Below are 27,793 nucleotides of genomic sequence, written 5' to 3' on the forward strand. Positions count from 1 at the left end.
CTGTATCCCTCTTCGATTTGAAATGGTTTTTTATGTATTTTTAAAAATCACTTCGTGAAATGAATGAGTAAGTAAGTAAGTAAGTAAGTAAATGCAGCCCTTTGCTTCAGCCAAGCAAACAAACCAGTGAATCTTCTGTTACCTATTTTGCTGTGTCATCCCAACCAGGAAACTCTGGTTAAATGCTTAAGAACCAGCCAGACCATGATGTTGTCTTAATATCTGGACTTGTTCAAAAGCTGTTATCTATAGTTTCCCCATTAAAATGAAAATTTCCATTAATTGGAGATTTCCTGGTTGGTTTGCCCACTCATCTGAAGGAAGAAGCAAAGGAACTGCACAAGCCACCAAAGGTCTCTGTCATATATTAGTTTATTAAGGTGAGATAATCTGGACTCACCCAGGACTCTTTCATGAGAGACTAGCGAAAGGGGAGGCACAAGTAAGGCTGCACTGCTAGGATCCAGATGTGGATCAGCTCACACATGTCCCACAGATTACACAATTATTATTATTTTTACCACTTTCAGAAATACGAAAGAACCTTCATTAGTAAATGAGGAAAATAATAGGGGTTCTACATTAGAGTAATTGGAAGGACATGTGAGATAAAGCCTTTAAGAACATTGCAGATTAAACAGTGCCGTAGTAATTGCTTCTCTTGGTTACTATTACAGCATCTTTTTTAAAAAAAGAAAAATCTTGAGCTGCAGTTATTGTAAAAGCTATTTACACACATAGAGAAACAGTGCTTGCGAGAGAGTGAAATAGGGTAAAGCAGTTCATAGCTCTATAATAAATCAGTGCAAGAAGGAAAATATATCTGATAAAAGACATGGGGCATGCTTGTTAATTCCCATAAGGTAGCACACACTCTGTTTGCAAGTTGAAGAGTACTGCAGTGGATCTTAGAATGAAGAGGTCATGTAGATTTAAGGAATCTTCCATGGAAAGAAGTAGATATTCTACATTACTTTAAATTGTATGAGTTTGAGATCAGCCTATAGCTAGGGATTGAGAAGACTTAAATATAAAGGTAAGGACATTGGCGCTTAATAGGTGGAGTGCCGTGGAAATTGTACAGAGTTTTGGAAAGAAGTGATATGATGGTGCTGGTAGGAATTTAGCAGACGCTGTCCAGATTCAATGAATGGCACTGAACTATAATGTAAGGGAAGGAACAAGTTGTGTTTTCTGCATGCTAGAGAACTGAATGAATTACAGTCATACCTCAGGTTACAGACACTTCAGGTTGTGTGTTTTCGGGTTGCGCCCTGCGCTGAACCCGGAAGTACCGGAATGGGTTACCTCCAGGTTTCAGCGCTTACGCATGCACAGAAGCGCTAAATTGCGACCCACGCATGCACAGATGCAGCGCTGCAGGTTGCGAAAGCGCCTCCTGCATGGATCACGTTCGCAACCCGAGCGTCCACTGTATCTCTGTTAGCTAATTCACTTAATCAGATTGATGTGTTGTGGGCTTTGGGTTGAAAGGGTCTTTGCAGTGTGCAAAATGTTCACTGAAACAGTAATGATTGTTTCAGAAGGTGCCCAGCTTGCAACTCAGCCTTCATGCACTACACAAAGGGGCTGAAAGTGAGTCGAGCAGCAGCTCAATATATGGATGACTGAGTGCTTGTCAAATTCATTAAAAAAACCTGCTTCATTCAGTGCTGACTGCTGCATACACCTATGCCATCCACATTCACAACCCACTAAGTTGGGTTCCAACTGTTCCAAACAGTTGCTGTGTAGGATGTGGGAACTGCTTTGGTTTCAAGTTCCTGTAGGGGCAAGGATGTATGCATTTTGGGTTCCCAATATACATCAGTAAACATATTTTATCCTTTCAGTTGCACCCTATAGTTAGCCCTCTTTTATATAACTACTCTTTATAATTCTCTACCTATGTTGTGCTACTCCTGCCTGAGTCACAGTGCGGACAGGGGAATGGGACATTGCAGGAGCAGTGATTCTTAAGACCGAAACTTCGGCTCCTCACAGACTGTTTCCTGGTGTATAATAGCTAGCTGAATGTACAAAGCACACCCAAATTTTCATTCTGAAACTGATGCTTATCTTATATCACATTCCTGACAGGAGGTCAGCGTTGGGCTCATAAATGTGAAAAAGCAAGGGTTGAAAAGGGGGGGGGAATGCAGGCGCAGAAAATCTTTTTTCTGATGCTTTAAAGTTCAAAGCCTGCATTCATAACATAGCAGTACCGGTGCCTTCCTGCCTAATGAGACTCTTAGGAAATAAAAGAGATTTTATGTTAACTATGGCTAGTAACCAAATAAGGACACAAAAGTGCATTACGGTACTTGTGTGCAGCAGGATCTTCGCTGAGCTGAGAAGCTGCTCTTAAAAAAAAGTGGGGATATCGCTTTGGTGATGAAAGTTACTGCAGTGGAAATGGAAAGCTGCAACTGAAGTTCAGTGCGCAGTTCTCTCCTGTACATTTATGCCCAGACCTACGTACTACAGACTTAGTGTACTTGAAAGAGAACCATGACAGTGGTGACTTTGCCTTAGTATATAAGGTGTTTCTGTTCTTTCAAGCCAGGACACCCATTTATTTTATTTTATTTTACCAATCTCTCCTATCCATGAAAAGCCTCCCCTCCCCCAGCCGCTCCAGATGTCTGGAGGGTTTGAGGATCCTGCTGATCAGAATTGGAAATGGTTTTAGGCATTCCTGCATGGGGGTGGGGGTGGGGGTGGAGAATGGGCAAAAATTATGTGCCCTGACTTGTGCAAGCAGAAGCATTTTCCCCTAAGAGTCACTGCTGAATAAAACCCCATCCCTTTTCATAAACAGCAGATGTGGAGGAACACCTGTTTCTAGGTGACGTCATGTGTACCTGCAGGCTGAAACACACATGATGAAGTATTCCTCTGTTGAAACAAAATGCTAAAATCCTGTACATAGATAACCCAGTGTTGGGGCTACCCCTTTGCCTGACATGCTGCTTTTCTCTGTACAAAGCTGTTGAGTAGTTGTTTTTGTATAAAGGAGCATATAGTCAATCTGAGCTTCACCCTTTACATTCCTCCTTTCAGGGCTAGCCCACCCAAGGCAGCTCACAACATAGTAAGAACAGCATTCATTAAGACGTAATTACAGTCCATAGAACTGCAATCTATAAAACACTAAATATCTTTATTATTATTATTATTATTATTATTATTATTATTATTATTATTATCATCATACCAGCAACAACTGAAACAGGATCAGCAGGGTATAAAATCAGGCAGCTAAAAAATTGAAAGGGTAAAAAAACAGTAGCAGTTAAATATTGGGTAGCAAATTGACTCAAAAAGGCGGCCACATCTCCACTCCGCTCGCTCTCGGGGCTCTTAAAAAGAGCTTACCGGGGAGCGGAGGAGACTCAAATGGTCACAGCTGAGTTTTCACGACCCCAGAAAGCTCAATCTGGGGTTCTTCTGGGAGTCCGTGGTGCTCTCGTGGCTCCCCCCCCCCCACGCAGCGCCAGGAACCTCGGAGCTCGAGGATTCCTCGCTGATCAGCAATGGCGGTAGACTTCAGTGCCTTTAAGGCTGACAGTATACTGGTCACACATGCCTTCTTAAGAAAGTTCATGAACATGGAGCTACCACTCAAAAGGCCCTGTTTACCTTCCCCTTTAATATTTATTGATGGAAGGCTCATGAGCAGAGCCTCAGAGGCTGTTCTTAAGGATTGGTCAGGTTTTTGCAGAGTTCAGCATTCCTTCTCATAACTAGGTCCCAAACGGATGATGGCTTAAAAGGGCAGCCACCAGCACCTATGACACAAAGCTGTGCGGATATTAAACATCTGTTGTTGTTTTAGGAACTCTGTCCCTGATGTGCTATCAGGGATTTGCCAGAGAACAAACTATGTTGTTGTCCTTGAAATGGGAAAGTGTGAATTTCAACGTGTAGCATTCCTTAGCACTAAAGAATATGGACTAGGCCATGTTTATTCAGAACTCCATGAGCTATGTAGGGCTTTGGATTGCAGCTGTACCTCTTAAAATCTCAATAAACAATGGGAGCCATAGGTAGAACGTTTAGTCATCTGGAAGTATGTCCTCTGTGCTCATCACTGTTCTCCATCTCCTGTGACTTTTCATAACTCTTGTGAGCCAGTGTGGTGTAGTGGTTAGAGTATTGGCTGGAATCAGCACCCTCACTTTGTCACGAAACCCATTGGGTAACCTGGTCTCAGTCATTGCCTCTCAATCTCATCTACCCCACAGGGTTGTGAAGGTAAAATGCAGATGGGGAAAATCATGTATGCCTCCTTGAGGTGCTTGAAAGAAAGTGTGACATAGATCAATAAAAAGTAACTAAACAAATACTTCACATTCTGTTTGTGTTCTTTCAAGTTCAGAAAATCACAGATGTCGGCACTTAGAATGAATTGGACCAGATAATTACATCCATGCAGAATTGCTAATTTTGTATCATTTGGGTTTTTGTTCCTGCTGTATTTGGAGTTTTGTGACACTGCCACCACAGTGTTACATCTGCCTTGCTGACATAGTGATGCGGGTTATTCTGAGCATCTGGCTACTTTTCAGGGGTACCACAGCCATTGTGGTCAGTTAGACTAGAAAAACAATGTATTATTTGAAGGATTAAAATGCATCATGTTTGTGAGCCCATGATGAGGGTTGGTGTCAGCCAATTAAAACACTTTTGAAATTCTCTTAGGTCCGAAATCAGCATTGGAGTCTTATAATGGAGAGTGTAGTCCCATCGGACAAAGGAAATTATACCTGTATAGTGGAGAATATTCATGGATCCATCAACCACACGTACCACCTTGATGTTGTTGGTGAGTAAACTCTCAGTTGCTAAATGTTTTTTCTTTAAGTGGTGACTTAGATTTATTTCCCTCCTAATTATCTTTTTTATTTTTTAAAAAGGTGAAAATAGCTAAACATAAAACTTAGAATGGACTTAGAATGGCACATATGTAAAGCAGAATAGGCCATACCACGAAGCAGTGACCATTAGTTGCTGAAGATCAGACCCTGTTTTTCTGTTACAGTAGTTTGAATTCCTGTTTTAATATTCTTTTCTGTTCCTGTTGTGTTTTTGTTTTAATGGTGTTCTTTATTGTTCCTGCTTAGAGATTTTAAAATATTAAACTTTTTATAGGTGCTTTTAAGTACAGTAAATTAACAAATGGAATGGTGGGTTTTTTAAATTTAAAAATGATAGGTCATTGACATAATTCAGGGTTAATCTTAATCACTTGGATTTAATTTGTGGTGTGTGGGCTGATTCTTTAAGACTCAAAGAAACTTAGGATGTTGGAGAGCTATAGATATCTCTCCCCCCTCCCCACAGCAAAATCTCCTTATTCAGCTGAGGTGAACTAACCTGAAGACTAAACCATTTTTTTTGTTTGAACACTTGTTTAAACAATGTTTATTGAAGGTGCAGCTCCAACGGCTGCCAGGAATGGTAGTAAATTGTGTTCCACATGACTCCATCCTATAGAGACCAGCTGCTGGAAAGGGTGCAGCTGAATTATGTTCCTTCACCAGGGAGTGGGTGTGTCCACAATATCTAGCAAAGGAGGAAACCAAGGGAATATATACACTTCTCTCCTAAGAGTATTTTCTCCTTTCCTGGACAGTACTTCAAAGAATTGTGTTGCAGAAAAGAGGTGAGGGAGTCTAGAAGGAAGAAACTTCTTTTAAAATACCAGGAATGAAACTGTCTGAAAAAGACACTGTCTTGAAATCCCCACAGTGTGTGCACTTTTACCTTTTTCTTTTTTTGTGAAAATTTTCTTTTGTTTTCTGAAAGTTAGGCAAATATTTACCAGAAGCCCCTAGCCTCCTCTTCCTCTTTAAGCTTTTCAATGCCTTACATTCAAGGCTATTCTGCACAGTTTGTTTCTCCTGGCAGAAAATATTGGTGACTTGCATGAATGAATGGAATGGTAATGAGAGTTATGTCATTTATTGCTATGTCTGCTACTTTCATAGAGAGAATCATAAAAGTAAACAGTAAGGCCGAGATTTTCCATCGTGATTAGGGGTTTCTGAATGTGCGTCTCGTTTCTTCTTCTGAGGGTCTAGAAATGCACTTTTTCTAAAAGCATGTGCCTCCCTTTCTCAAAGGAAATCTATAGTATTTGCAAACCCATTTTGGAAAACATAGTGTTTGTCTGTTAATTCTCTTTACTGTATATTTATTTGGCAATGGCATGTTAGAATTTGGGCTTTTTTGTTACATTTTGGAACATTTGGTGCTGTTTTCAGTTCTTGTTGGTCTCAGCTGCAATCATGGTAAGCTTAGTTTCCCCAGGTTTGGGAAATGATCCAGAATTTGAAATTTAGCGCAGAGTAAGTGGAAACAGCAATGGTAATGATGGGAAAGGAACCCAGGGTTCCTTTATCCTTTGGTTTCTAACCTGCAGAAGGAAGAGGATTTTTCTGAGCTGAACACATTTAGGACTAGTTGCAGGTAGATAGCCGTGTTGGTCTGAGTCGAAGCAAAATAAAAAAATTCCTTCAGTAGCACCTTAAAGACCAACTAAGTTTTTATTTTGGTATGAGCTTTCGTGTGCATGCACACTTCGTCAGTCACATTTAGGACTGTCCTATTTAGGGCTGGCAATGAATCAGTACCTATCACCCTTGGGAAGCTGCCTGGGCCTACCTTTAAATGCCCGTTCCCCACCACCCCAGTTCAGTGCTCTTGCAGTTCTGGTTGGTTAGGTCTAGCCACCATTTTGTTTTCTCACAATACACCATAGTGATGTTGTATCAGAAGCATTGTGGGAAATATAAATGGTAGCTAGATTCAGGTGCCCAGTGCTGAAGTGTTAGACTCCACGGGGGGAGTCTTCCACTTGACTGTTTGGGTTTCAGTTTCTCCCACAGAGGTAGTTCTTTGGTCACTATTCATATTCCATTCATCTGTAAGAGCCAGAAAGGTACACTGCGAAGATTCTTGCCCCTTTAGTTAGGTGATTACTGTAGCATAGAGTTGAATTATGTGGTCATGCAGAATATAATTTAGTAACCTGCAATAGCTATTTCCCTTGAATTCACTAGTGTGTGGGTCTCTTCCTTCACGAGAGGTATATATTATTTGCCCAGGTAAATAATATTTTTAAAAGTTTCCCTCTGTTACCCCAACACTGTATTCCTCATAATTCCCATTGCTAAACACAGCTCAGAATGGAGCTGATTTGGTGCTACATTCGTTAACCAAACAGAGCAATCACATACTTGCATGGTGGTTAGATGACAGATCCAGGAAAAAGTGTGTAGAACTCTGCAGGGCAAATGTCCCTTCATGTTTAATGCACAACTGACCACAATCGGTTGCCCTGTGGTGAACCCATTTTGCTAAAAAATATTGGCCCTCAATTAAATTCGAATGTTCTAGGGACCAGACTATCCCTTTCGAAACAGTGTGGAATAGAAACCAGATTTAAATTGGGCAGTATAAAATGAATTTCTGTTTGCTTGTTTTAGTTGTTTGCCCTTCTACATAAATTTATCTGTGGGAATTTACGTTTATTATTATTACTATTTTCTTCACTGATGAGAGATTAACAGATTTTGAGTCGGGATTCTAGTTTGATGTGAAGCTCATATTAATGATCATTTTACCACACATCTTACCATAGATTTGCACATTATGTGTAGTAAAATCCTCCTTAATACTTGGCTAGGATAATGCAGATGACCAAACTTTCATAGAGCTGGAGAGTAATTTACCCAATGGTAAGTTGATCAGGGAGGAGGGGGAGAGAAGGAAAGAGTAGCAGAGGCAAATTACCAAGCATGTCTTTTAGTGCTCCAGCCCTGGCGAAGGTGATGCCAAACATGAGAAGGTGAATTGGGTGTAGGAAAGAGAAGTAGAAGTAATCAGGAAAGTTAATTAAATCTTCCAACAAAAAAATAAAATGTTCATGAATAATCCAGTTACAGTGTGTGGATTTGTGATAAAAAGTTCAGAGCATTAACCCAGAAATCTAAACCCTTTCCCCTCCATTACTCTTTCATCTCTTCTTGTACTTGCTCTTTTTATGTTCCAGGGATGAAGAAGAGGAAAAGCAGTATTAATAGTTGAGCTTCATGTGATACACAGGCATAGATTAGTGTAGGGTAGGAAGCCTCTCAGACATTATTCATTCCTTGTGCTTTCAGCTAAGCTAACCTGCGGGGCTCCCTTCTTTTCTCTCTCTTTTCCATGGGTTCAGCCGATTTCAGAGCAGACCTGTTTGATATTAATGGTAATGAATAGTGTTAAAATATGGCAGTACGCTATACTAATGTGTCTGTATGACATGTTGTAGTGTAACCTCTTATTACATCACAGATTTTGGAGTTTTCTCAGCAAGCCTGTTGCCAAATGGTGACACAATTCTAAGTTGGGAATAGCCATTATTAACTTGCCTGTAATAACTTTTGAAAGCCCGAATCTTCCGCCTTGCATGCACTAATAGCTAGCAGAATGTGAAGGCTTTCATTTGAAGTGCATATGCTAAATATTCTCAGCTGTTAGCTCAGATTTGTGAACGTAGGAAGTTCATCACCATCTAATATTTTGCTGCAAATGTGAGAAGAACATTTGGCTGTAAGCAGAATTTTCTTAATAGTCCAGTTAGCATCTGGCTGCACAGTAGAACTTGTCTGGAGACTCGAAGTAAAACAGACATTGCCTTAGGTGGACATTTTGATGATTGGTAATGTTCTCTACTTTGGGGTTTCTTGTACTGAAATTATGACTTTTATTATTTGCAACAGAATGCTGTGTGCTTGTGTATGTGTCTGGCTTCCATATTGAAGAGCCAGAAAAGCTATAGAAGGGTGAAGTGATCCAAACTGGAAATAAGCCCACTCCTTCCCTGGCACCCTGATTGCACACTCTTACCTTGCTCTTGTCATGCGCTTGGCATGACCCTGCAGAGTGGCAACTGCTGAAAACTACTCTAGATAGGAAATTGATGATAGCAGAGAAAATGGAATAGAATTTGGGTGCAAATCGGAAAGGCAGCCGTACAGTTTGGGGGCTGCAGATTATGGGAAAAGTCAGAGAACATTTTATTCAATTTTTAAGAGGATAGAAATGTAAGATCCTTCTAGCTCAGCATCTTGGCTTCAGTGCTACATATACGGCTTTGATGAAATCAGCAATTAAATAAACTGCAAGTATTTTTCACTCTTGACTTGTGAGTTACTGAAGGCTACCACAGGCATTAAGGCTTTCTGCCTTGGCTATTTTCGCAGTAGATGCTGAGCTCTACTGAAAATGACTGGCTCTGTCTAAATTCAGTAACTTTGTTGCCCATCATGTTCTTTTCAGTTCAACAGCATAATGTTGTAAAAAAAACACCCAAAAAACAACAACCCTGTTCTGTTTAAAGTCTCTCTTGATCTTTAATATGTCAGATAGCTACAGTTCTGGTGCTGTGAAAAAGGACAAACAACTGTTCCCTATTTACTTTTGCCAGTTCATTACATGTTTTATGTATCTGTTGTTCAGCAAATGTCCTTGGCGTTGTTCCCCTTTCAAGATGGGGCTCTTGCTTAGTAGCTAGGACATGCCAGTGTTTACATTTTGGCTTGCATAGTCTCTATTGAAGGAGAGAAGATGACACGTTTTTAAAGCATCTATAGTACAGTTTGCCACTTCTGTTTTTCTTTGAGTACATCTTCATCCCCCATATAAATTGGCAACTTGGCCATTAATGACCTGCCTGCTCTGCATTCATATAAGCCTCTCCCAGCCCCTTTCTTTTAATTAGAGTTTTCAGGAATTTCAATATTGGTCAATTTTTTAATGATCATATTCCAGGTATAAGATTATTGCCTTAATGCATATCCTTAAAACAGTGCCATAGTGGGTGTAATGTAGCTGGGAACCTAAAAGGGTGAGCAGGCGCTGAGTAATATGTGTCTGTATTTTATGATTATGGCAATAAAAACATGAGTCTCAACCTGTGGAAGTAATCCTTTCCCCACTAGAATTGTACCATTTAAACTAAGCTTGTTGTTCAGATCTCATATTGAGAGACGTTTGTCACATTTATTATAAACTAGTACAGTGGTTCCGGAAGTCCGTACTTAACCTGAACCGTACTTAACCTGAAGCAAACTTTCCCATTGAAAGTAATAGAAAATGGATTAATCCGTTCCAGACAGGTCCGCGGAGTACTTAAATTGAAGGTACTCAACCTGAAGCGTACTTAACCCGAAGTATGACTGTACCTTACAAAAGAGTTATGGACCATTTCACTCAACATGAATTTTCTGTATGATATCACTTCTGAGTTTGATACTATGCATGCCATCATGTGCAGTGAGCAGAAGTAGTTATTTTACTGAATCCCCTGCATGCTTCTTGCTGTGCATAAGTTCGTTACATGCAACAGAGCATGCATGCATCGGGAGTAACTGATTTCATAAATGGTAGGGACATATGTATAGGAAACTGATGGTGTGTGAAGAGTAGAAGGCAGGCTCCATCAATCTAGTGTCCTGTAGATATTTTGGGCTACAATTCCTGGCAGCATGGCAAGTGGTAAAGAATGATGGGAGTTGGAGTCTAACAACATCCGGAGGGCACCACAGTAAGCAAGTCTGGTCTACAGCCATGTATTAATTTGGCTAAGAGACTCCATGACTCATACTGGGTGTCATGGTCAAACTATGGTTTGGGTGTTGGGAACATGCTGTACACTGTGCACATGTAGATTCTGTCCCCCATGTCCCACTGAGTGTAAGTTTGAGAAAGGATTGAACAGTGATTGAGAATGAGTCACTTACTTGGTTTTTGACATAAAGTATGGCTGGTGATAACCATAATTAAAAACGTTATGGTGTTACAACCAAGCAGCACGGTTTGTGTGTAGTTATTACAGCAGTCTGAGGAAGGGTAAGTTACAAGTCTGCAATGGTGAGCCTATGTGAGTCTGGAAGAAGTACAATGAACTTGTGCATTGTAGCTCAGTTGAGTCTATGTATGGCTGTTCTGAGGCACACTGGAATTTATGATCATAGGGAACAGCAGCCATATATTATGTCTGTGTAATAAATGGGAATTTGCAGTGGGCTTATGTAAGATTATTGTTGGGTAAGTTGTACTGCTGGAGTCCAAACACAAAACATAATAAAGGGTGTGAGAGAGTAATTTTCATGTACCTATCTGCAGGTACTAGCAGAACTCTTTCTCCAAAGCAGTAGTGAGATATCACTAATAATAAAACATAATAAAACATTTCATTTGTTTTCAGGAATTAATTAAGGGTAGCCTTAAGGCCTTTCCAAATGACTGCTCAAGCTCATGTTGATCTTTGTACAATATTCCACAACTCCTTTGACAATAGTGTAATATCCTTTGTGTAGTTGATGAGGGTTTAGGGAGAGCCCTTTTATCACAGGGGATATTCAAGTTGGTGTCCTTACAAGGTTTAGTTGAACCTTATTCTGCCACAGCAGTAGAGAAAACTCCATCCTTAATACCAACGTTAAAGTGCTGCTTAATTAATTTCTAGCAAGAGTTAAATGTACATATATAGTCTACCCAAGTCACAACTTGCTTTCTGGCAGCGAGGTTTGCAGTTGTTGACTAACTCTTTACAGGAGCAAGGATAAGCCTGACATACTTACCTGAGCACTTGAGGGCTGGGGCGTGCTGAGACAGGGGCAGAGGCAGGCAGGAATCCACACTGGTGCTTGCCTCTAGGCATTTGGATAAACTGAGAAGGAAGAAACTTTCTTTCAAAGCAAGAGAAAAGCCTGACTGTGGACTTTACACCTGGCATGGGCTTTTGGCAACACTTAAACAACTAGCTCAGAGACATGGAGAGGAAAGAAACCCTACACAAATTGTTTAGAGCTAGAGGCTGTGCGCTTTGCTGTTAGCAAATGTCATAGCTTATCAAAGGGTTTAGAAAAAAAATCCAGGTGCTGTTACTCATTGGATCTGTCATATACTTGCATTGCGCCTTTTGGAGCACACAGCCCCCCACTTACTTACTTCCCTGCCACTACATGCCCATATTCTCACCATCTATTTGCTCTGTCCTTCTTAATGCTGTGCCAAAAATGTATTATGCAATTTTGATAACCATTCTTCATGAATTAATGAGAAAAGAAATTTTCTTATCAAAGTGGAGAGAAAATTTTCATGTAATTCTCATGAGTGGGGTGCAGGATATTATTACATTTGTTTTAATTTCATGGCAGCTGAAGTATTTTGTAAGTGTCCTTTTTTATTCTGCAAACCATATCTTCTAAGATATGTATTCTGCAGCCTCCCCATATGCCTGCACTTTATAAAAACCTCATGTCATCATTGGCTGGACTTTTCTCTGAACACTGTGCTTCTGTCAGCTATTCTTCTCTTTTTATTTTAAGTGAAGGCATTTTTGAAGAAGTCAGTGCAGAAATCATAGAATCATAGAACTGTAGAGTTGGAAGGTACCACGGGGGTCATCTAGTCCAATCCCCTGCAGTGCAGGGATCTTTTGCCCAATGTGGGGCTAGAACCCACAACCCTGAGATTAAGAGTCTCATGCTCTTCCGACTGAACTATTAAGAAGGTAAAATGAAGAATTTGCTGAATAAATGAATTTATTGAGCACACCAGTCTCATGCATGCAGTAGTCAGCGTCCCCAGATTCCTGGACTTAAACCCAGGTGCAAATTGTCCCTTGAGGTTTTTTTCAGATCAGGAAGTGTGGGCAGCCAGGGAGGCTGCAGAACTTTGGAGAAAGAGAAAAGAAAAGCACAGGGCTCTTTTGCAGGGGAAGAACACTTTAAAGGAAAATTGAGAGCAGGTTTCAGTGTATAGAACTACTCCTTTCCTACCATTTCCCCAGTTCTTACATATGCAATGCAGGGCCCATGCACACCTACACACAACTTTTCTCTCTCTCTCAAGTCCAAAGTTACAGTTCTTCATGCTAGGCAAAGCTGATGAGAACTCCGGATTAGAATTCTTGCACTTTAAAGAATATCATCATTTTTTAAAAAAACTTTGTAACCTTTCTCCAGGGCTGGAAACCAAATGGAGACATTTCTGGAGCAGGCAGCCTCCTAGCCCTGTGTTTCATTGAAAGGTCAATTGCTTTGCAATCAACATGACTAATTAGGACATATTGACATCTCATACTGCAGAGAAGCACTGTTAATCAGTGTAGGCTGCATGGTTGGCATGCAAAAGGTCCCTGGTCAATCCCTGCCAGGCACAACTGGGAGAGATCTGTATCTGAAACTCTGGAGAGCTGCTGCCACCCTGTGAATACAATACTGAGCTAGATGCACTTAGGCTCTGGCAGTTTTTGACTTAAGTCCTATGTTCCTATGTTCTTAACCTGTAGCAATGAAACAACATTCAGCTGCATTCTCTCTCCCTACAAACAGTGTATAGTTCATTGCCATGCTTTCCTAGTGATGCTTTTAGTTGTACGTGCATTACAGTGGTAATTACTTACATGACATGAAAATGACTATGGCTTACACTCAGACAGCACTTAATTCCATTTTCCTGATGTTTTCTTACCTGATAATTTCTGCATGGTACACACTCTTTCACATGACATAAAAGCCCCCTTTGCAAACCAACCAGAAGTTTAGTTCTCATTTCTGTGTTAAATGCTTCCAGGAAAAAAAAATCTGTTTGCAACCCTGTTAACTCAGAGAACTGCAGGAATTTTGTGCTATAGTTTCCCAACCCTTTTCATGGATGCCAAAATTTGGGAAGGTAATCTTTCTGCCATTTTCTTGAGTGAACACAAGCATTCATGTGCTTAAAGGATGGCAACATGTCCATGACGTCCGCAGTTGTGTCACAGCATGGCTGCTGGTGTAAATGAAATTTAGCATGGCATGGCGGTATATCCATAAATAAATAAATAAAAACCCACAGTTCTATAACACAATTGGTAATTCAGTGTAAAAGGAATGTTGGAAACAAGGACAGAATGTTAGCATTACAGCTAGGAAAACGAATGCAATAATCCCAACATCTGAATGTACCCAATGAACCAACCATTTTATGTATTGCATCCTGGATGGAATGGGGCTGGGGCCATAATGATAGCATAGTCCACCTGCCCTCCCCTTTTACTCTGTATCAGATTTGGCATTTCAGTGTTGTACTGTATTTCCAACCGCAATTACCAAGCTCATGCAGCAGTACCATTGCAAGGCTGTATTGTGATGGGGTTGACATAAATGATTTTCATCTCCAAGCATTCCTAACTGCTATCGAGCTCCAAAAAAATCTGATGATATATTGCCAAGAGCTTCTAGAAGTGTCTCCCATTTGGCTGGTTCTATGTTTCAGCCGTGTGTGGGAGAAATTGCGTCTTGCATTTCACATTCCAGAGTAGTTCTGCTTTATTCTTTTCCAATCCAAAAATGTTTTTTTTTTAAAAAAATAACAAAGTAAAAATAAAAACCCTTCAGTCACACTATTTCATTGTTATGCTTTCCATATTTTCCCCCACCCAAGCAAAGCTGTTCTTGGTAGTTCATATGTTCTAAAGCTTTGGCTTTTGCCTGCGCTGTAACAGGGATCATATTGGTTAACTCCAAGATTAGCAGGGTAGACATGACAGCCTCTTCCTCTGGGGAAGCTCATGAAACGCACACTGTGGCAGCCTAACAATGGCACAAAGAGCAGACTGGTATTAAGACCATTAGCCAGTGATGACAACTGAACATTTTAAAACAAGAACATTCATGTTGCGTACTGCAATTTCTGACTGGCTGGTGGGGCATTGTATCATTTAAACCTTTGTAACTAATACATTTTCAAAGAGCATAGTTTGATTCTCATGTGGTAAAACATTAACAGAGAACATAAAGGATAAAAAAAACATTGTTCTTCCTTACCCATTAAGATATTGGGTGAGGATGGACAAGCGAGGCTACTTTGTCTGAACCCCCCCCCAATTGCTTTACCAAATTTGAATTACAGTATAATAAAAAAATTCCTTCAGTAGCACCTGAATTACAGTATGTTTGTTGAAAACTCTGCTCTACCAGCTGAGTGCACATGTTCAGTATTTGTGAAGCCTTTATTGCCAAGTGATGCCAGGTTTCCTATGGAGAATATGTGAGGAACCTTTGGTTCTTCAGATGTTGCTGAACTACAACTCCCATCTGCCCAAAAAAGCAGAGATGTTAGGAGTTGTTGTTCAGCAACGTCTGGAGAACCAAAAGTTCCCCACACCTCCTAATGAGTCTGACCATCCATGAAGATATCTGGAGAAATTAATCGGCCACAAGATTAGCAATGGCTATTGCTCATCCTGGGCATATTTTCTTCATCTGCAGTTTCAAGAACTGTGGTATCTGGAGCTGCATGGATGTGTGCCTAATTGAACTCATGAGTTCAAAAAAATCAGTTTGGAGGGGTTCTGTAGCAGCAACTGTTGAGAATGGAAAATTAAAAAACATTCTAGTAGGCATAAGGATCATACATGGACCTCTGGATCACAGCCATAGTCAACTCTGAGAGTTTTGCAGAAATACAGATTCCTGAACACTGCTAAGGATTAAACAGTGATGAAAACACAGACAAAGGTACGAGTTGAACTTGGCAGCAAATTTCTTTAAAGATTAAACAATGCTGTCTTTTTTCAGACTGTCCTAGATAAGAATACTTTGATGTTGAGGAACCAGGCTTCAGATAGGCGAAGGAATAAAAATTGTAAATGTTTTATTGTGCACACACACAACACTACATGTACTTCTGAACATCTGATTATTGTTGAATCTGCCAATGAATCTGCCAATGTTTCTTTATTATTCTAAAACTGGCTATTATCTAGTAATCTCATTCTGCAGCATTACAACAATACATTGTTTCCCTAATAGTATTGTTTCACTGTTTCTAGTAAGTGCCCATGACTGCTAATTTGTAACAAAATAAAGAAATTCCTTCCAGTAGCACCTTAGAGACCAACTAAGTTTGCCATTGGTATGAGCTTTCGTGTGCATGCACATTTCTTCAGGTACACACTAATTTGTAAAGCACCTTAAACAGTGAGAATACCTATTGTCTACAGATTATTCAGTCAAATATGCTCCTAGTTACAGTAAATAATCTAGGGTCTACAGTAATCTAGGGTCTACAGTAACTGACCTCACACTAACTCCAGCCACTGAAAGTCTTGTTGGAATTCTACCCTTAGGTGTCCCTGTTCACAAAAAGAGCCGAAATGCAGAACAGTATGTGCTTCATTTCCATATAGGATTTGAAGCACATCTTCAATACAATGTGGATTGTATTGCAGTTAATGGCCACAATACTCTTGTCATTTGCACAAAGTCCATGGATATTGTTGGAGATTTTCCAGAGACTCATGCCAGAAAGGGGGAGGGGAGCAACCCTCTCCTATCAGAAATTCACACTGTAAGAAAGCTAATGGTCTTCTGTGGATCAGGTCACACTTGTACTGTACTTTGCCCCGATAAGAACATAAAAAGCCCCCATGCATGAAAATCCATCTACAGTCTTGTGGATTTTATCCTTTCTCATTTTATCCTTTTTCATGGCAGCCTGCAAGTGAAAGATATGTGGTATGAAGAGATGTGAATCTTGCTCTAGAAATCATTTTGCTCTTGAGCTTCATCTCACATATTAAACAGCTATGTAGCAATGTTGCTCACAGCTACAGCAGTATATTGAGTGAACGCTTAAACACATGAGCCAAGGTTTGGAACAAGGCTGACCCCAGATAACATTCATTCAACACTTTCCACATTCTTTATCTGGCCTTGACCACAGCCAAAGATGCTGTACTTGATGTCTCAATAGATGAAATTATTGGATCATGAGAGTTCTTGTAGATGACGTGCTGAGTCACCTGATACTCTGGTGGGTCAGCTGTCCTTCATGGCTGCATCACAGAGATTTTATCTAAATTTTCTTAACTTCCCAAGAATTTTTCACAACTTCCCTATAAACTTTGAACGCTAGTGATAGTGGAACTGCTTTACTTGCCTGTTTAGCAAGGGCAGTGGGTTCCTTGTGTTTTAAGGATGTACATTGACTGTGTGGTTAATGTACGGTAGCATTTTTACTTTGTCCGCAAACTCACAACATGACCTTAGTCAAGCCACTGTTCTCTTGGTCTCATCCCTCTGCCTGCTTATTCAATGAACATACTGACCTCCCATACAAGGATTTTATAAGGATTACTAGAATTATGTATGCGGATTTTGAGAACTTGAATTGCACTTTGTCACTATGTCTTATTAAACGCATTTTAGAAGGTGTTTGCAGTTTGCAAACAGATCAGAAACATTTACTGGCTTGTTTTCCAGACACCAATATAGTTTTTTTCTAGGTGAAATGATACCTACCACCCCTTTCTTACAGTTCCTCTTCCCTATGGAATTGTTGGCATGGATTTCATTACTAGGAGTAATTTCCCCCATTGAATCCTGAACTGAACTCAGGGTAACCAAATTCCATAGGATTTTGTTTAATATATATGAGTGCATATTTATTCTTTCAAAGATTATCAGTGACACTGTAGATTGAAGTGTCCAGGAACTCCCCCCCCCTTGTATGTAAAGGCCCCTTAAATAAAAATTACAGGGAAAGGTGTTGGCATGTTTTATACAAACCAACCATCTAAATGCTCAAAATGGAAACTTTTGAAGTTTCAATTAGCAAAGATTTATTTCCCATGTGCCTATTTGACCTTTTTGTGCATGAGTAAATAAGAGAATACATATACTGAATACTGATGGATTTATAGCACTGGGAAAGCAAAGGCTCTGAAGTTGTGTGTGTGTTTTTAAATTTAACATTTATAGTTTGGAATGAAGAATTAATAAAGTTTTACTTTAACTGTTTTCAGATGTAGAACAAAATATAATTGGCCTCCAAAAGGCCAATATATTTATTTAGCATACTTTAGCAGTACTTTGTATTTTAGAGCTAGCCTTTGTCTTTAAGATATTTTCATATACACAGCTTTTATTCTTCTTTAGGAATGTGTCATAGTCTCTTATCGCCTCTGCTACTTGCCCATATACCAATAGCTGCCTAACAAGGTAATGTTTAATGTTTTAAATTACCATATTTAGTCAGAATGCACAGGCACAATCTGGATACCTGACAAATGAACTGCAGCAGATTTTATATTTCAATACACTGTTTCATGCAGGCATAGTGAAAAGGCTTTGGTTAAAAAAAACCCACAGAGCTATCAAATTAAAAGAGAACAATATGGTAACATTTGCCCACTTTTCGTCTCACCCTTATTTTGTCCAATTGTGCATACTTTGCATATAATGATTATTAGATGCACCACTTCCCCAACTCCAGCCAGCATGGCCAGTGATAAGGGATGATGGGAATTGTGGTCCAAAACATCTGGAAAACACCTAAGGCTGCGCTCAGTAAATAGCTGTAGCTGCTGCATCACTGGTGAGACTGCAGAGTGACTTAAATGAAAGAGAGAACAATGAAAGGGAACCTGATATAAATTTGGGTCATATTAGTGGTGTGGAATGCCAGCTTCTCGTGTAAAGCAGTCATTCCCCATGTATGTCTATCAAATATTTCATATTGCTTGGGAACAGGGTCACAGTTTAAAGCCACTAGACTAGCCTTATAGGATATCTAAAAGCATAAAACATCAAGCACTGAAAACTTCCTGCTACAGGGCTGTCTTCTAAAAGTTGTGTAATTCTTTATATCATTGACAACTGAAGGGAGGGTGTTCCACAGGGAGGGTGCCACTACCAAGAAGGCCCTCTGCCTGGTTCCCTGTAGCTTTGCTTCTTGCACTGAGGGAACCAGCAGAAGACCCTCAGAGGAGGACCTCAGTGTCTGGGCTGAGTGATAGGGGTGGAGATGCTCCTTCGGGGTTACTGGACCAAGGCCATTTAGGGTTTTAAAGGTTAGCACCAACACTTTGAATTGTGCTCAGAAATGTACTGGGAGCCAGTGAAGATTCTTCAGGATCGGTGTTATATGGTCTCTGTGGTTGCTCCCAGTCACCAGTCTAGCTGCCACATTCTGGATTTGTTGTAGTTTCTGAGTTACCTCAAAGGTAGCCCCACGTAGAGTGCAGTGTGTGTGTGTGTGTGTGTGATATCACTGAAAATTCAGCAGTTTCTAAGGCAGAGCTTTCTAAACTGTGTGTCGTGACATATTAGTGTGTCGGCTGCAGTGTTTAGGTGTGTCGTGCAAACGCTCCATGCGCTCCTCCTGGGCCTGGAAAGGGGTTAGTTTAACATCCAGTTTGCTAGTAAAACTGAATTGGTGCGCCGTGAAATGATGTGAAACTGAAATACTGTGTTGCGAAATGATGCATGTCTAAAAAGTGTGTCACCAACATGGCAAGTTTGGAAAGCTTTGTTCTAAGGCAGTTAGATAGATGCCTGGATCTCTTTAGGCCAGGTTACATGCTTGGTTTGTTACCTTGAAACAGCATCCTTCACTGTAGCACTGTTGTTAGCAGCCACCATACTCTGTATGATTAGGTAACCTATATATGACAGCTTTATGCAGAATGCCGGATTCTTTCAGCGGCAGTTGCTGCACTCAATTGGATTGCAATGGGCAGCAATCAAGCTCATGATTTAATGTTGCAGTCAATGAAAGTCATCTATTATTAGACAAAGTACCTGAAAAAGCCAATTGCTTCGATATGCAGCGCTTTACTAAAATGCCTCAGACTTTGGTAACATTTTCTACTCGTAATCATCCACAGCCAGTGCCTTACGTAAACATTTGTACACTTTTACACATCCCTTAAAATGTTAGAGCTAAAGATTCCAACCTCAGATCAGCCAAATGTATTTCAGGCAAGCTAGCATATGCAGCTAAAAGTTAAAAAGTTTCAAGTGAAATAAACAAAACACATTGTGTGTTAATATTAGTGGTGATTTCGCAATGGTATTGGGGACTCTCCACCCCCCCACCCCCATTTAAGGGCAAGAAGTAAGGTCGTGAAGGAAATCAAACCCTGATGTGGATAAATGAAACATGAGGCCTACTGACTTTCTAAAAACATTTTAAATAATATTCTCTAAGGTTTCATTTTATACGGAAGGCGATTGTAATATGTTTTGGAAGATGGTGTAAGGTTTCCATTAAAGCGAGAACATACTTGGTTTTTTTCTTTTTCTTTTTGTACCCAAGCATGGGTAGGGGAGATGGAGTTAGAGCTTATTTAGTAAAGGGTGGAAAACTTTATAAGTTTTCTCCAGGACTATAAAAATATTAACTGCTACATTAAACCACAATTTGCATTTCACCTTTTTTCCTTTTTTTTAAAGTATACCATTACTACATCTGACAAGGCAACACACAGAGAGTGGCTTGGGACAGGAATCATATGTGCAAATATAAGAAGGCTGATGGAGTTGCGCTTTCTTGCATTTGTTCAGATCCTTCACTTCCAAAGAGGTCCATGAGCCCTCCCTGCTTTGCTGATGCATTTCTCCATGAGGGAATTGTTGGGAGTCCCAACTTGGAATTGTTTGTTCAGCTTGGCCTTCCCTGACTGATAGATTTGTTTTTTAAGGCTTTGTGGATATTGGTCCCTCTCATGCTGCCCTTACGTTGCTCATTTTTCCTGGTGATTTGTATTTTCTGTCACTGGAAACCACTTTGTAAGGTCATTGTCCTAAAAGAAGCGAAACACTTTAAGAATGAAATAAGAAATACCTATGTATTAGGAATATGTATCAATACAAAAGGTGAAATTCCCTCACCCTTGTATTCTCTTCACTGAGTCTTGGTTAGACTACTGCAGTGCATTGTATGCGGAGCTGCCATTGAAGATTGGTCAGAAACTGCAGTTTGGTCCAAAATGTAGCTGCTAGAATATGAACTGAGACTGGGCATTGGAAACACAACTCACGAGTGCTAAAACAACTGCCCTGCCCCCATGGTCCATTTCTGAGTGCTGTTCAGAATTAGTACTTAAAGCTCTGCATTGCTAGGGACCTGAAGGCCCACTTTCCCCATATTAACCTGCCCACACATCTTTTGCAGGGCTTCCCCTGGGTGCCCCTGCCATCTTAAGTAAGGTGAGAAGAGGGCCTTCTCAGTCATGACAGCCTGTTTATGAAATTCTTTCCCAGAAAAGCTTTATTGGTGCTTAAATGAATGCCTTTTTGTCACCCAGACCTTAACTATAGCAGATATTTTATGTTGGATGAATTCAAGTCATACACACCGTCCAACATACAGCCATGAAGTAATTTAAAAACAGCATTTGCAAGAGCTACAAGTTAAATAAGACTTCTGCTTTGTAGTATGTTGCCAGCACTGCCTAAGTAAGTAAATTCCCCATAGGCATTTGCAGAGTGCCAAATATATGGCCTTTATTAAAGATCCTATTGTTTGGCAGTGTCATTATTTGCTGTTACACCCTAGTGTTGTGCTTTTCAGACAATTTTTGTGTGTGGAAGACAACATGTTTAAGGCTGCAGTCCTATACAAACGTACCAGAGCTAAATGCGATTGTACTCAGTGAGCTTACTTCTGAGCAGTGTACTTACTTCTGAGCAGACTATGGGGTTGCGGTGCTCATCTCACTTTACTGGCTGAGGGAGTCGGTGTTTGTCCACAGACAGTTTTTCCGGGTCATGTAGCCAGCATAACTAAGCAGCTTCTGGCGAACCAGAGCAGCACACGGAAATGCCGTTTACCTTCCCGCCGGAGTGGTACCTATTTATCTACTTGCATTTTGATGTGCTTTCGAACTGCTAGGCTGGCAGAAGCTGGGACCGAGTAACGGAAGCTCACCCCATCGCAGGGATTCGAACCGCTGACCTTTCGATTGGCAAGCCCAAGGCTCAGTGGTTTACACCACAGCGCCACCCATGTCCCAATGTATCACTACATGGCACCTATTTTTATCAATAAAATATTTATAGCAGCTTGTGGGAAATATGCTGAGATTCTTAATCTGACCTTTAAGGCGTATCATTGTTAAAATTATAGTCATCTCTCATACAGGATCAACTTGCAGCCTTGTTGTTCTCAGAATAGTGTGCAGACTAGAAGGTGTTCCTCTTACCCATCTGAGGGACTGGCCCAGGGTGGGTACTCCTCAAATGCTGCTGGGGTATAATTCCTGTCATTCATTGGGTATGCTGACTGGAGCTGATGGAAGTTGTATTCCACAACATCAGGAAGGTCAAAAGTTCCCATCCCCAGTGGGTTCTTCAAAAGAAATGAGCAGTCCAAAAGAAATTGTGTGTAATTTGTTCACACTTACAAAAAATAAAGCACTTAATAAGTTTTTCATTTCAGGTTTCTAATTGTTCGATCTATTTTCCTGTTGTTTATAATTTGCCCTGAAGATGAAGGGCAAAATAATATCAGATAAATAAACAAACAAACATATAATGAAACAGAACAAAAACAAAAAAGATTGCATTTCTTGACATGTGAGATACTCTAGAGTTCCAAATACCATCAAGGAAAATCATTAGCTTCTAATCCCTTAATGGTGTTTTCTTCCCAATGGCATAAAATTATTGCTGAGTCTTAATACTTCAAGATTGCTGTGAAATAATTCAAGCTGATGAATAAGAACATACAGATTTTGCCAAGAAGCCAATTCATTATTCTCCCCGATGGCCATCTTGGAAAAAGACCACTGTGCATCATTTCGCGATGATGGATGATGGAACTTAATAAGCTGACCCTTTTACATTTGGTACCAAGTCTTTCAAAGACCCAAACCACAGAATGATCTCATGAGTTCAGAGCTTTGGAAAGCCCTTTGGAAAGCCCATTATTAAAAGAAATAATAGAAGTTGTTTCTTAGAACAGTAGTTGTCAGTTGTGATCATGACGCAGAAGGCCACACAGTGAGCTCTGGGAATACAGTGTGGCTTCTGAAGCATGTCTTCTAAAAGCAGCTCCCTAAAGTTGACAGTTTCGAGAGCTACTACCTACAAACCAGGGTATGGATATGAGGCAGTAGTGGTTGCTAGTTAAAAACCACTGGTACTCTGATTCATGTGAGGTAATGGTCGTATGCACTGATGGTACTCTTTGGGACAGACCCAAGAGCCTGATTGTGGAAAATCTACAATGGTTCCTTGATTGAAGTTGTTACATAACCAACATGTAAATGAGAAGATGCCATAAATGTTCTTTGCAGTAATGTTGTTATCAGTACTATTAATAGTTCATGATTATAGTTCACAATTAATGAATGCCTTCTATAATAATATATATTAATTGATGTTCATTTTAGTCTTTTATTCTCATTTTTATAAAATAAAATAAAATACTTGTTTTTGGTAGCATTCTTGTTTGGCCTTTGCTTCTTTTTTCCCATTCTGTGTTTATATTTTTGCCTAATTATATAGTTTCCAGTTACAATACACCTCAGTAAACCCTTACCCAAAGGATTTGGCAGTAGATTTGACTTCAGATTAGGACACACTTAATTCTTTTTTATTAAGTTGGTGAATCATAATTTTGTTTTCTAGTTTGACATTAATTAAAAACAAATACTGTACAACTGAATAACATATACCATATATTCCCCACACCCCATATAGTAGGGAACAACCCCAGAGAGTGGTGCTCTCATGTTTGATACCACATAAATAGAAGTTTCTGTGATTTTTTTTTTAAAGTATCCTTAGTTAATTGTGCCCTATTTTCCCTTCCCCCACATCATACAGTCTTCTGTTCTGTGCCATCTTTTTTTCTTTTTTCTTCTAAAAGGCTAGTCTTTAGACAGCACTCCAACTGGAGCATTCAAGCACCTCCTTTGAAGTGCAGTTTTTGTTCTACGTTTTGGTTACAGCGTTATTTCAGTGAAGTCAGCCAACAGGCTTACAGGGCTTTTTGGCTCATGTTCACTAACAGTTTTCTTGGCAGTGCTGCTTAATCCTGCTTCTTTATACGTTTTTCTCTCTCTCTTTTCTCCTCCCGCCCCAATCTTTGCTTCCTGACAGAGCGATCTCCTCACAGGCCTATCCTACAAGCTGGCCTACCAGCAAATACTTCCGCAGTTGTTGGGGGTGATGCAGAGTTTGTCTGCAAAGTCTACAGTGATGCTCAGCCTCATATCCAGTGGATAAAACACACAGAGAAGAATGGAAGTAAATATGGGCCAGATGGATTGCCATACCTGAAAGTTTTAAAGGTGAGCTTTCCCCTCTTATTTTCTTTTGAACAATAAGCAATTCTTTTTAGAATGTTATAAAGCTTTTTGAACAAGGTCAAGGGATAGATTATTTTAAAATTGACTATTATCCTTGCCACCACACATAAATGCAGTGGAATACTGAGTTGTTGGTATAAACAAAAGCAAATAATCATTCCGCATATCACCTCCATTAAAGTCTTTTATCCATCAGCATGATTCTGTGCTTATTTTTCAGACATCATAGTTGTTTATTAAAAGAACTGCAGTGCCGTTATCTTGGCATCACTTGAGATTTGTGCATTGGCAAAGAGTATCAAAAATAAACCAAAGGAAATATATTAAGAGGCTTGGACAACATTATAGGCCCTTTTGTAATGACCATATTTGCTGCCAAAGGATGTTGTCAGTGCTCATTTTCCTTATGATAAAGATACTGAGTGTGTCACCCTCCCTCAATTGTGAACTATTGACAGGGCAATGATTTTAGGGGTAGCAGCCATTTTAAAAATATGTCCTTTTTGCCTGGCTTTGTTCCTAAGGAACAGCTAATTTTATAGTAGTAATTTCCTATGAAGCTTAGCAGTAGAGCCAGAAATTAATGATTTTGCACAGCAAAGAAACAAAACAGGTAGTTTATCTGGGCAGAAGTTTCCTGCCCCAATTTTGTAAGAAATCTTTCTTGCTGCTGCTGCTGTTTTAAAGGGAAATATTTCAATGCTAGCATTTGTAGTAACTGGAAGACTCCTTCAAGTGTTTTGGTGGTGGGACCATGGTGGTGTCTACATTTGGGGCAGTAGTTACATTGTTCTCCTGTGTTATTGGTCTGTTCTAGCATTCGGGGATAAATAGTTCCAATGCTGAAGTGCTGAAACTGTACAATCTTACAGAGGCGGATGCTGGAGAATATATTTGTAAGGTCTCCAATTATATAGGGGAGGCCAACCAGTCTGCCTGGCTTACGGTTCTGCTAAAAAAAGGTAACGACGTCTGTTAAAGAAAGCTGGATGTAGAAGCTGGAAAAATTGGTGCTTTGGGACTCTGCAGGCAGCTTGTAGGATAACTCCATGACCTTGGTGTATTTATAATCCTCTCTTGGAGATGCAACTGGTATTACTCCAGTAGCCATGGAAAAATTCCCACAAATACTGTTTTAGTTACCTCTTCTGAAACCTTTTGTCTTTTCTGTTTTTACTTTGATGTATCATTTGTCTTTGTGTATATTTTCTCCCCCCTCCCAGCAGAATCTGAAAGATTCTGATCTGACCACTCTTGAGTCTTCCTTAGTTTTGCACTGTTGTCTTCTATTTCTTTGTATTATATTTTGATCTTTTTTCTGGAAATCATAGCTACTCATTGAGGTTGGATCAAGTGATGAGGTGTTGCACATACCAGATTACCTCCAACGCCACCTGTCTCAGTCTGGGAGCAGACTGAACATGAATTCATGGAGACCTATCCACTTGACGAGCCAGCATTTTATATCATCTTTTCCATCTTTACACAAGTGCTACCGTATATAGCCATGTGATGGGTCTCATTTGGACCTTTTTAATAGTGTGGTATGCACTTTAGCTTTGCAAAAAAGTTTCATTCATAAAAATGCAAACATGTTAAATCTTAATATTGGAATAGAACTAATTCTCTTCCATGGTCATTAGGCATACATATAGAGGTCTTGATTCCTTTTGTTTACTTCAAGACAGTGCAGCATTAGTTCCCATCTTGTTAAGCAGGGATTGTTGAGTTTTACATTCCCGTATTTGTAAATCCTATTGTATAAGTACACCTATTTCAGTTAGGTTATGCCACAGGGTAGCTTTAGTGCGAAATGCATGTTGTATCTCACCACATTGGATGGCCCAATTTTTTTTTTCTAGACAAGGTGAACTGTTCAGACCAACTTCCAAACTTTGGGTCATCATAATAGACCCAAATGTAAGTAAGTAAGCACATCTAGAAAATCCATCATCCATACATTTTATTTCTATGCTCACTTGAAGCAGTGGTGGCCTGTTTACTTCTAGCACCAACTGTTTGTCTGGGCGTTCGTACCTGTGACAAACCTGCGTTTGGGTTCATGATGGATTCCTAAACTGCTCCTTTATATTTAAAGCTCAGGTTTGACTTAAGTTATTACTTGAGGCGGTGATAACCTGAGTTCTCCCTCAGCCCTTTGGTTACAAGGAGCTCTTGGGGCTATATTTAATACAGGTTGTAATGAAAACACCTCTTTTTGAAGTATTTTTGTCTCTTTATTTTCAGCCCCTCACTGTATGTATGACTTCATTAATCTGAAGGACATTTTAAGCGACATTACAGAATGTCCTGCCTCCTGTTCTTCTGTCTGTTTCACCTTTCTTTGTGTTCATGTCATTTTCTCCTCCAAACGTTTTGTGGACAATTTTTTCCATGTTCTTTGATTGCATGCATTCTTAGGTGGTGAGAGTAGGTTTGGTGAAGGGTGTTGATGATTCATTCCTCTCTGAGGTGAGCTGGGATCTCTTGGTAATTGCCTTTTGGTTGCGGGCTTTGTGGATGGGATCTCCCCCCACGGCTGTGCACCGGTCGTTTCTTCTGAAGTGCCAAGCTCCCCGTGGTTCCACTTCCCATCCACAAGAATTCCTAAAATGTCTAGCTTTTCTCTTGCTTCCCTTTTTTTTCTAGGCTGCCGGTGTTAACACCACGGACAAAGAGATTGAGGTTCTCTATTTACGGAATGTAACTTTTGAGGATGCTGGGGAGTATACATGCTTGGCGGGTAATTCTATTGGGATATCCTTTCACTCTGCATGGTTGACAGTTCTGCCAGGTATATTACTGCTATCTTTCAGTGGTTCCCCCTACCCTTCCCCCTGCTTCGTTGTTGATTGCTGCAAAATTAGCACAGCTTCTGTCTCAGAAGTGGGCTTTTGGTTTCCTTTAAAAGGCTGCACTTCAACTTAAAAAGACGAATTGTATTTTTTTCAAACTTCATTTAAACATCCCTCCCCCCCCCAATTATCTTAATGTTCATTATAAATTTGGAAAAAAGAGGCTTTCTTTGACACTTGATTATATAACCAAAAGTTAACAATCATAAACTTTTCCCTGAGAGAAACTCAAAAATCCTCTCCTGGGAAGTTTTTAAAGGGAAATTTTAAAGTCACATTTTATGAAATACCACAACCCAGTCAAATTGCCTGGGTTTACACATGTATATATGAGAATTGGCTGTGCTGAAATGTGATTACAGAAGCGGTGTTTTTACATATCTTTGGAATCAACTTGGTGTATCTTTAAATGTTGCATGTTCTAAGCAAATGATGAGCTAATTTGCTTTTTCTGCAAAGCATGTATTGCCATGCTTGGATTGATGTTGTTTCTGTTTTTAGCAGAAACACACATTAATGCGCTTCATTGCCTGAAATTTGTTCTCTGTTGGAAAATATAGTTTTAGATGTCTGCACTAATGAAACTTTCTTGCTTTATAACTGTTCAATGCAGAGCAACTGCTGAATTACTTGCACAGTTAATAATTTGCTGGTCAATATATATATATTAAGTCTTAATGTTTTTAAAGTATAGGTTTGGTAACTGCATGTGTTCACTAAGTGCTGTGCTGCTATATGAGTTGTTCTCAAGGTTTCTATGTTATTTATTCTCTCTTTATGAGATAGCTTACAT

General features: G+C 39.9%; 1 protein-coding gene across 12 annotated transcripts in view; it reads left to right on the forward strand.

The window, feature by feature from the left end:
- The window catches only part of FGFR2 (fibroblast growth factor receptor 2), a 139,463-nt gene that overhangs the window by 77,602 nt on the left and 34,068 nt on the right, over positions 1-27,793 (forward strand). For 7 of the 12 annotated variants that reach the window (XM_088670498.1, XM_035138084.3, XM_088670496.1 and 4 more), the window contains 3 exons: positions 4,705-4,828; positions 23,937-24,127; positions 24,963-25,107. In XM_088670498.1, the coding sequence (XP_088526624.1) occupies positions 4,705-4,828; positions 23,937-24,127; positions 24,963-25,107 (460 nt within the window). Of the gene's footprint in view, positions 1-4,704; positions 4,829-23,936; positions 24,128-24,962; positions 25,108-26,794; positions 26,940-27,793 lie in introns of all 12 variants that reach the window. The other 5 variants (XM_088670497.1, XM_035138085.3, XM_088670503.1 and 2 more) reach the window with 1 other exon arrangement.

The sequence above is a fragment of the Zootoca vivipara genome, chromosome 5, assembly GCF_965207765.1.
Source record: "Zootoca vivipara chromosome 5, rZooViv2.hap1.1, whole genome shotgun sequence".
NCBI lineage: Eukaryota > Metazoa > Chordata > Lepidosauria > Squamata > Lacertidae > Zootoca > Zootoca vivipara.